Consider the following 9,893-nt stretch of genomic DNA (forward strand, 5'->3'; position numbering starts at 1 on the left):
CACGTTCTCGCGCGCCCAGGCGAGCAGCGGCTCGGCGAAGGCCGCCGCGGCGCCGTCGCCGCCGGCGCGCTGCGCCGCCGTCGCGGCCTCGACGAGCGTCGCCGCGGGCGGCGGCGACGGGAGCTCGCTCGACAGCTCGACGAGCGTGTCGACGACCGCGCGCTGGCCCTGGAACGTCCGCGCGGCGGCGGCGCGCGGGCCCGTCTCCTGGGCGATGCGCGCCGCCTCGGCGGCGAGCGTCTGCGCGCCCGCGAGGAAGGCGCTCGCGTCGAAGGCGGGCGCCGCCGCGTCGCTGGGCGTCGTCGTCGTCGTTGTCGAGAGGGGGCTCGAGCGCAGCGGTGCGAGGCGCGTCGTGCTGGTGCGTGTGAGTTTCGTGCCGCTGCGCATGAGCGCGCGCGTCGTTGCGGCGAGTGCCATGAGCAGGGGCAGGCTGCGCCGCATCCTTCGGTCGCCACCTCGACGCCGGTGTGGCGGTGATTCAGCGAAGCTTCGTTTACCCTCCATTGTTGCCCTCCTCCTAATTGGCAGCCCCGACCGCCAAGCCGATGGCGTCGTACTCGTGGGGCGATCCGCCCGACGACGAGGCGCCGCCGCCCAAGGATGCGCCCTCCGGGTTCCACGTCATGACGACCGACGACACGGCGGCCAGCAAAACCGCTGACGACGCCGGCAAAAAGTACGACTGGGGGCGCACGCCGGGCAGCGAACCCATGAAACTCAAAAAGGGCTTCCTCAACGTACCCAGACACCACCCTTTACCGGAACCGTCCGAGAAGGACCCGAAATGGCTGAACGACGAGCGCATCAGGCGCCTCTTCGAGTCCATCGACTGGGACCAGCCGCCGCGGCCGACGGGCGACGAGAAGGTCGACAAGCACATCGCGGAGGTCTGCAACCGGGTCCGCGAGAAGGCCTTCGGCATGAAGCGGCCGCCGCGGCGCACGCCGAAGCCGCCGGCGCCGCCGGAGAAGAAGACGAAGGAGCGGTTGAACGAGGAAGCGCGCGTCGCGGCGCAAAACGCGGACACCGCGGCGGCGCGGCGCGCGGCGGAAGCGGCGCGGCGCGCGGAGAAGGACGCGCTCCTCGCCGCGGCCGACGCCCGCGACGCCGACCGGGCGGCGAACGCCGCCCTGGGCGCGGAGGCGGACGCGGCGGCGGCCGCCGCGGGCTTCGCCGCGTGGCCAAAAATTATGAAAAAATACGCGGAGACGCCCGGCTACCGAAAGGGCGACGCGCCGCTCGAGATCCGCCGCGGCACGCCCGACAAGGAGCCCGGCGACGAGGCGTCGGTGCTGATCACGCGCCACGTGCCCGCGGAGGTCGCCCACGGCGTCCAGGACGCCGCGCTCTTCGAGGGCCGCGACCATTTGGGCTACCCGTTCTTCTACCTGGACCCGCCGCCGCCCTACGAGCCCCCTCCACCGCGGCCCGCAAAGCCCGAGACGCCCGTGGAGCAGGCGACGTCCCGCCGGGCGCTCCAGGGCCTCTTCGACGCGCTGGACGCGCGCGACGTCGACGAGGCGTTCCTCCGGAGTTTACAGGTCTACTACCTCGACTTGTTCTACGTCGACGGCGTCAGCGAGTCGCGGGAGACGCTGGCCTGCCGCGCGGCGTCCCTCGGGCGGGCGCGCACGCTCGAGCGCCTCGTGCGCTGCGGCGCGGACGTGGGCAAGCCGGGCCAGCACTGCGCGACGCCCTTTTGGCTCGCGTGCGGCAACGGCCACCTCGACTGCGCCAAACTGCTCCACAAGAGGCTCGGCGACGACGTTTTAGATCACGAGTTGACCCTCGGCCGCACGCCGCTCCACGTGGCGGCGGCGGGCGGCCACGCGGACGTCGTGCTCTGGCTCCTGGAAACGGGCAACGTTTTCGTCGACGCGCGGGTGGACCTCCACGCGTACCGTCGGGGCATGAAGGTGCGGCTCGGCCGCCCGAAGCGCGACGACCAGGGCGCGACGCCCCTCTTCCTCGCCGCCGCCCGGGGCGACCTCGACCTCGTCGGGATTTTTCTTCAACACGGCGCGGACGTCGACGCGCGCTGCCGCGAGCAGACGCCGCTCGAGGCCGCGTGCGCCCAAGGCCACGCGAGAGTCGCGGAGCTCATCGCGTCCGTGTCCGCGCGCACGGGCAGGCTCGAGGGCATCGACCCCTTCGTCGTCCTCTACGCCTCGAAGAAGACGTCGTTCCTGCGCGAGGCCGGCTGCGAGGCCGAGCCCGTCGAGGCCGAGCCGGAGCCGAGCCCGCTCCGCGCGGCCGAGGACCGCATCCGCCGGGACCCCTTCTTCGCCGACGAGTCGGCGCCCTTGCCCCTGAGCAAGGAGACGGCGGAGAAGATCATCGCCGACGCGAACGAACGGCGCGACGAGGCCAAGCGCGACGCCGAAGCGCCCAAGGACAAGTTCCAGTGGCGCGGCGGCTTCATGACCGCCGCGAGGCCCGCGCGGTTGTAACGGGCTCTTCTAGGTTCGTGCGTGTTTTCTTTTAGGGGTGAAAGTGCGGGCCTAGCATCTAGGCATAGCATATCCCGCCGGCGCAACTTCAACTACGGTATGTTACCTTCAACTGCCTAAAATTGACGCGGGCGCGCTTCGAAGCCGGAGCTCGATAGAAGCGCTGGACCGCAAATTTGGCTGCAGAGAATGGCTCCGTCGCGCGTCGTGACGCTCGCCTGCATCGCTGCGGCAGTGCACGGGAGCGATGTTGAACCGCGGAAGTGGACGTGGAGCGAGATTTCGGAGCACGAGGATTGCCTCGTCGTCATCTACAACGAGATCTACAACTTCTCGGACCACACGACGCGGTCGGAGCAGAAGGGCGGCCGCACGTTCTTCGAGTGGCACCCCGGCGGCGAGAGTGTGATCACGCGCTGGTGCGGCCAGGACGCGTCGAACGCGTTCGCGGCCGCGGGCCCGCCGCACCACGCGGGCGCCGTCGCGGAGAAGGGCTACGGGCCGCTCGTCGTCGGGACGCTGGACACGCGGTCGCACCGCGCGCGGTCCGCGCAGCCGGGCGCCGCCGCCGCCGCCGCGCCGGCCGAGGATCTCGGCTGGCGCGAGGACGTGGGCCGCCAGAGCTGGTTCCACTACCATTCGGTGGCGGCGAAGTACCCGGAGAACGCGACGGCCATCGACGTCGCGGCGATGCAGGGCCTCGTCGCGAGCCTGCGGCTCTACCCCTGCGAGACGTGCCGGAACGCGCTCCTCGGCGGCGAGCTCGACGAGGTCGGCCCCATCCCGGAGGACCGCGCGGGCGTCGTGCGCTGGTGGTGCGAGCTCCACAACGTCGTCAACCGCGACGTCGGCAAGCCCCAGTACCCCTGCGACATCGGCGCGCTCGACGCCCAGTACCGGACGACCTGCGACGTCTGCCTCGGCGAACCGGAGGCGGCGGACATGTTCCTGGGGCTCTAGGGCCGTTTCTAATTCTGCGCTGTTCTTTTCGGACGGAACCCGCGGATCGCGCGGTCCCGTCGTCATTCGACGTGCGAAGCACCTCTCAGGAGGACATGGTCTTGAGGAGGTCGGAGATGGCCGCGACCTTGCTGCCTTGGCGCAGCGGCTGGCCGTAGTCGTGCGACGGCGGCGCGTCCACGTACGCGACGCAGCACGAGTTGAGTCAGTGCCGCTCGCCGCTGACGCCGTCCGTGAAGACGTGGCCGAGGTGCGATCGACAGTTCGAGCAGTGCACCTCGATGGAGTCCATGTTGCCGGCGGCGAGCCCGACGTGCGCGACGTCGCCCGTGAAGAAGCACTGGTCGAACGCGATCCACCCCTGGTCCGCGAACTTGCGCGACGCGTGATACAGCGGAAAACGGCACGCGCGGCAGTCGAACCGGCCGCGCCCGCCCGGCGGTTCGAAGGCGTTGTACTCGCCCGTGCCCGCGGGCTCCGTGCCGTGCGCGCGCAGACAACGCACGGCCTCCGCGTCGAGCGTCTTCGCCAGCTCGTCGTCGGAACGGAGCGGGTGGAAGTGGCGCCACGCGCTGCGAATCAGATCCTCCGGCGACGCGTCGTCGACGATTCGCAGCGTCTTGATGCTCGCGAAGCCAGCGACCGGGGATATGGTCGCCACGCGAGCGTCGTCGAGGCAGCCCTCGATCGACAAGAGAGTGCCGGGCGCGAGCAGGGCCACGCACGTCGACTTCAGGCTGCGCTCGCTCCGGATCTTGCAGCCCTTCTTCGCGACGACCTTCGCGGTCACCGTCGGGTTCCCCATGATGGGCTACCTCATCGCATGGACTACCTCGAGCTGTCGACGAGCGTGATGGGCTACCTCATCGCATCCGAAGAATCCCGGCGAGGCGCGAGCGCGCCAAGCACCGCGCGCGAGATCCCGGCGAGGACGCCAGCGGCTCCCCGCCCCCGCGCCGGTCTACGCGCCGGAGGCACCGCCTCGTGTTATCTCTCGCCGCCGAACAAGATCGTGTGGCACTGGCGCGGCGTGCGGCGCAGCGAGAGCGGCGGCCGGCCCTGGCGCGGGTCCGTCACGGGGATGAGCTGGTGCTGCTCGAGCTCCTTGGTGATGCTCTTGTGGAGCGGGTCGAAGTCGCGCGAGTAGACGCCGTTGCGCCGGCGCATGGCGACGGGGTCCGACTCGTCGTTCTTGAGGTTCGCGAGGTACTCGTCGAAGACGACGGCCTGGCCCGAGAGCGGCATCGTGCCCTCGGTGCCGATGGACGCGACGATGTTCCGCGAGCCGGCGGAGACGAAGCTGCCGTCGACGGAGCCCTCGAGGGAGAGCAGGTCCTCGTCGCGTTTCCGCTCGGCGTCGGCCCAGATGCGGCGCGTCTCCGCGCCGTGCTTCTCCATCATGCCCGTGGTCCGCATGCCGCGGATCCTCAGGAGCTCCTCGACGATCAGGCTCCGCTTGCCGCCGTTGGCCAAATCGGTCCCCTTGCGCCGCGCGAAGGACCGCATGCCCGCGTCCCAGACGTCGCCCGCCCACGCGCGGTTCGGGAGCTCCTCGATGAGCTTGTTCTGCGCCTCGGCCTCCAGCAGACGGCAGAAGCGCACGAAGTCGTGGTGGCTGTAGAACTCCGCCGTCGCCTCGGGGAGCCAGTTGTCGCCGTCGGCCATCTCGAGCATCGCGACGCCGCCCGCGGAGACGACGGCGTCCGCGACGTCGACCTTGCCCAGCGCCGCGGCCGTGTGGAGCGGCGTCCGGCCCTGGACGTCCAAAGCCAACGGGTCCGCGCCCGCATCTAACAAGATCTGCGCCGCCTCGCCGTCCGTGCACAAATGGAGCGGCGTGCTCAAACACGCGGCCGTCGCGCAGTCGACCTTGGCGCCGCCGTTGCAGAGCGCGGCGACGGTCTCCTTGGAGCCCGAGTAGCTCGCGAGGTGCATGGCGCGCCAGCCCTGGGGCTTCGTGCGCGCCTCGACGAGCGCGCCCCGCCGGACGAGCACGCCGACGGCGCCCGCGTTCGCCGCGAGCGCCGCGACGTGCAGACTCGTGAAACCGCGCTCGTCGCGGGCGTTGATGGGGCCGTCGGGCCCCGCGAGGAAGCGGTCCCGCGCCGCCGGGGCGAGGTCCGCGGCCTTCTTGCGGGCCACGCCGTCGAGGTAGCCCTCGACCTGGTTCGCGCGCATCGCCGCGACGCAGTCCGGCAGGCTCAGCGGCCGGCTCGCGTTCTGGCGCCGGTAGCCCGCGCCCCTTCCGCAGCAGCAGCAGTAGGCCGCCGTGGCCACGTTGTCCTTGGCGCAGCAGTGGCACTGCCAGACCTCGCCCGGGGCGATGCCCTCGCCCAGGCCGTACCTCGCCTGCTCGTCCTCGAGCGCCGCCTGGGACGTCCGGCCCAGGAGGATGTCCCGCCGCGACGCCTTCTTCGGGGCCGCGAGGCCCAGGCCCATGCCCAGGGCGTGCGAATCCAGCAGGTCCATGCCCAGGTCCATGCCGTCCATCGTGTCGGACAGCGCGGATGGGCTGCAACCCTTGGTCAATGTTCTAATGTGTCCCCGAGGTCATTGATTGTTGCCGAGCGCATCGATGAGCATGCTGCTCGCCTCGGCGCGCGCCTTCGCGCACCTGGCACGACCCCGGCGACCGCGCGTGCCGTCACGCCGCGCGCTGCAGAAGGAGGCGCAGCAGGCGTCGTCGAGAACGCCGCCGCCGCCGGAGGAGGACCTGTTGGACGTCGCGTCGCTCTGGAACCTCGTGAAGTTCGGCGCCTTCCTCCACTGCCTCCACGAGTACGTCGTCGAGGTGTCCATGTGCTGCGGCCCGTCCATGCTGCCGACCTTCAACGCCACGGGCGACATCGTCCTCATGGACCGCCTGTCGCCGCGACTCGGCCGCGTCGGCGTGGGAGACGTCGTGATCTGCAAATCGCCGACGCACCCGCACCAGACGGTCTGCAAGCGCGTCGCGGCGCTGGGCGGCGGCCGCGTGCCGAGCTTCCCGTCGGCGACGGTGCCCGAGGGCCACGCCTGGCTTTTGGGCGACAACGCGGAGAACTCGACGGACTCGCGCGTCTACGGGCCCGTGCCCACGGCCATGATCAAGGGCAGGGTCGTGTGCCGGATCTTCCCCTTCGACCAGATGGCCGTGTATTAATAGTTTCAGCTCGCGTTGGCGACGGCGCCCGCGGTGTCGCGCTGGGGATGGCGCACGGCGGACGCGCCTCGCCGAAGGCCCACGCGTGGCCTCGCGATGCACGGGGGGAGCTCCTCATGTTCAACCAACGCAAGCGCTGCCGCTTGTCGAGCAACGAATCGTAGTGTTACCTCGATCGGCGGCGGGCGCGAGTTTTGCTCGGCCCGCGGTAGGCGCCGCGGGCGGCTTGGCGAGGCCGTTGGCGTGGGGCAGCGACGTCGCGCTGAACGCGGCGTCGGGAGCCCAGGGGGATAAATCTCTCAAAGGGGGAGGGGATGGGGGGGGAGGGAGCGGCGCGTCTGCGGCTCGCCGCGGGGCATGGGCCCGCGGCGCCGTCCGACGCGCCCCCTCCGGTCCGCGGTGGGCCCGCGGGCCCGCGTTCTCGCGGGTCGCGCCCTAGAAGTCCTGGACGCACACGCCGGAGTCGACGGAGCGCTCCTTCTGGCACTGCTTGTTCTTCCACTCGCAGCCCTTCTTGCAGTCCCGCTTCGCGTCGATCTCCTTGCACTTGACGTTGCGGCACTTGTCCTTCTTGTGGCTCCACTTGCAGAAGTTGTGGTACTTGGACTTGTGGCACTTCATCTTGGAGGCGAGCGACGAGCACGCCTTGCGCTTGCTCTTGCACTTCTTCTTGTGGTGGCTCCAGGAGCACGTGTCCTTGTTCGCGGCGTTCTTGCACTCCTTGCGCTTCTTGATGGCGGAGCACTTCGCCGCGGGCTCGCTGAGCTTGCGGCGGGCCCCGTCGTCGCAGACGTAGTAGCTCGGGCAGTCCTTGTCCTTCGAGCAGGCGATCGTCTTCGGGTTGGCCTCGAAGAAGTTGAAGACGAGCTCCGAGTGGGACGTCCAGTTGTAGGGGAGGTACGAGCCGGCCGACTTCTTGTCCACGGACGTCTCCTGGCCCCAGATCTTGTAGAACTCGACGTTGACGCCGTTGTCGCAGTTCTTGCCCGCCCACATCTCCGTCTCCGGGCCCGTGCCGTCGAAGACCTCCGGGTACTCGGACCCGGTGTTGTAGGCGAGGTTGAGCTCGAAGGTCCGCTCCGGCGGGTCCATGATGTAGTTGGAGAGCGCGCCGACGAAGTAGCCCCACATGTTGGCGATGGCCGGGTAGAGGAGGGACTCGCAGTAGCCGAAGCAGCCGACTTGGTGCATGAACGACGACTCGTCCGCCTTCCCGCCCCAGACGACGGACTCGAAGTTGACGTTGTACCAGTAGGTCTTGGGCTTGTCGTCGCACTCCATGTAGCCGTCGTTGTAGCAGTCGGGGATGATGTTGGCGACGCCGTCGCGGGTCTCCGTCTCGAAGGCGACGTCGTCGCAGCCCTGGAGGCGCAAGTAGCGGTGCGCCTGCTCCTCGGCGTTGGGGAAGAACATGTACTTCGCCGTGTTCGCGCACTCCTCGAGCATGCCGGGGACGGAGTAGTACGTGCCCTCCTGGAGGCAGTCGTAGGGGTCTTCGCAGTCGTAGGTGCCCGTCTGGTTCACGGGGCTCGCCGTCGAGTACCACGCGGGCGGCGACTTGATGTTGTTGAGGCACCAGTCGCCGATGCACCTCTGGTCCTTCATGCCCACGAACATCGTGCCGTCGATGGGCGTGCCGTCGCGCTCCGTGAAGCCGACGTCCGTGCCGTAGTAGGGCATGCCCGTGTGGCCGATGTAGTGGAGGTAGAGCACGGACATGGGCTCGGAGGGCTGGCACTGGTCCTCGTAGGCGAAGCCCATGCCCGTGTTCACGTAGGACGCCGCGAAGAGGTCCGCGGCGTCGCAGACCCAGCGCGCGGGGAGGAAGCCGCCGCCGCCGCCGCCCGTGACGTACATCTTCGCGCGGTCGACGGAGTAGGCCGCGTCGACGGTCTCGACGAGGTCGCGGAGCGCGGCCTCCTCCCACTTGAAGTTCTCCCAGGCCTCGTCGCCGTCGACCTCGTCGAACCACTGGGTCTCGTCGTTGCCGCAGAAGGCGCCCTTGATGCAGGCCGTGCCGCCGGGCGTGCCCGCGTAGTAGCGGCCGCTGAAGTTCTCCGGGAAGAAGCCGTGCGCGTTCTCCGTCTTGTACGCGTAGGGGTCGTCCTGGCTCATGCGGTAGAGGGAGCGGTCGTTCATGTTCCCGCCCGTGCGGCCGTTGGGCACGGCGATGACGTACTCGAGCTCGTCGACGGCCCACTCGAGCATGTCCGTCTCCGAGTAGTTCGTCGTCTCGCCCGTCTCCGGGTCCGTCGACTTGCACGCGCCGAAGAAGTGGCACGTGACCTGCTCGCTCGTCGTGAAGGACTCCTGGTAGATGACGAGGAGGGGGTGCACGGGCTTGCTGCAGCTGTTCGTGTCCATGCACTCGGGCGTGTAGACGAGCACGGCGTAGTCGCGGTTGTCCGTGCGCAGGTCCTGCTCGAGCCACGCCGGGTCCACCTCCTCGTTCGTGTAGGCCGTGGTGATCCACTCCTGCTTGTAGGCGGCGGCGCCGCCGGCGAGGAGGAGCGTGGAGACGCGCATGACTTGGTGATGAACCTGAAAGAGGCGTCGGCTTATCGAGACGCGCGAAATCGGAGCCGATATCGCGAGCGCGCGCGCGCATCTCTTTCGGGGCACAGGACGCCAAGGACACTTCCCCCCAACGGCCTCTCCAGCCCCGTCAACGGCCTCCCAACGGATAGTCCCCAGAGGCAAGTCCGGCCTCAACGTGGCCAAAGATACCTATCGCCAGCTGCACCACGCGATGGGGCAGCCTCCTTGAGGTCCCCGGTCCGCTGCCCAGCGGCACTCTAAGTCACACTGCCAAACACACCGGGCTGTGTCATTCTGGGTTGCTGAGCCCACTCAGCTCGCTCCTGCGCATCCTGCTCGCACATCCCCACGCCCACCTCCCGCGACTCGCACAGTCGCCAAAGCCCGCCCAATAGGACGGCAGATCGGCCCGGCTCGCTCAGCCTCGGCGCTCCGATCGACACGCCCCCGGCAACCCCGGGTCCGGCACTGCCCCCTGCGCTCCAGCCAGCGCACGGCCCCCATCCGCGTCTCCGACTCGCCCGTGACGACCCGGACATCCACCTCAACTTCGCGATGGCACAAGTACTCGCGAGCCGAAATCCGCACTACACGGTTTCCGCAGATGGAATCGCACTCTTCGACCCGAAGCTCAACGAAGCCGCGGCGAACTTCGAGAAGCTCACCGCCTTCGTGAAGAAGATCCGCTTCCGGTTCCCACAGCTCAAGTTCCTCGTCCACTTCTACCAGAAGGACTTCGACGAGATCACGAACATCACGGTCGACAACGACGACGGCACGCAGACCGTCACCCAGCGCCAGTC

General features: G+C 69.2%; 3 protein-coding genes across 3 annotated transcripts; 2 read left to right on the forward strand and 1 right to left on the reverse strand.

The window, feature by feature from the left end:
• Nucleotides 1-3,050: 3,050 nt before the first annotated feature.
• Nucleotides 3,051-3,320, forward strand: AURANDRAFT_8456 (hypothetical protein; the record flags this gene model as incomplete). Its single annotated transcript, XM_009043502.1, has 1 exon — nt 3,051-3,320. A coding segment is annotated over one exon (270 nt), but the record flags the coding sequence as incomplete, so codon positions are not given.
• Nucleotides 3,321-3,495: 175 nt separating this feature from the next.
• Nucleotides 3,496-4,215, reverse strand: MsrB4 (selenoprotein; the record flags this gene model as incomplete). The annotated part of the gene is made up of 1 exon (XM_009043521.1): nt 3,496-4,215. The coding sequence occupies one exon, from the start codon at nt 4,213-4,215 to the stop codon at nt 3,496-3,498; it is 720 nt and encodes a 239-aa protein (XP_009041769.1).
• Nucleotides 4,216-6,150: 1,935 nt separating this feature from the next.
• Nucleotides 6,151-6,528, forward strand: AURANDRAFT_16372 (hypothetical protein; the record flags this gene model as incomplete). Its single annotated transcript, XM_009043503.1, has 1 exon — nt 6,151-6,528. A coding segment is annotated over one exon (378 nt), but the record flags the coding sequence as incomplete, so codon positions are not given.
• Between the last annotated feature and the right edge of the window lie 3,365 nt (nt 6,529-9,893).

The sequence above is a fragment of the Aureococcus anophagefferens genome (genome assembly GCF_000186865.1).
Source record: "Aureococcus anophagefferens unplaced genomic scaffold AURANscaffold_56, whole genome shotgun sequence".
NCBI lineage: Eukaryota > Pelagophyceae > Pelagomonadales > Pelagomonadaceae > Aureococcus > Aureococcus anophagefferens.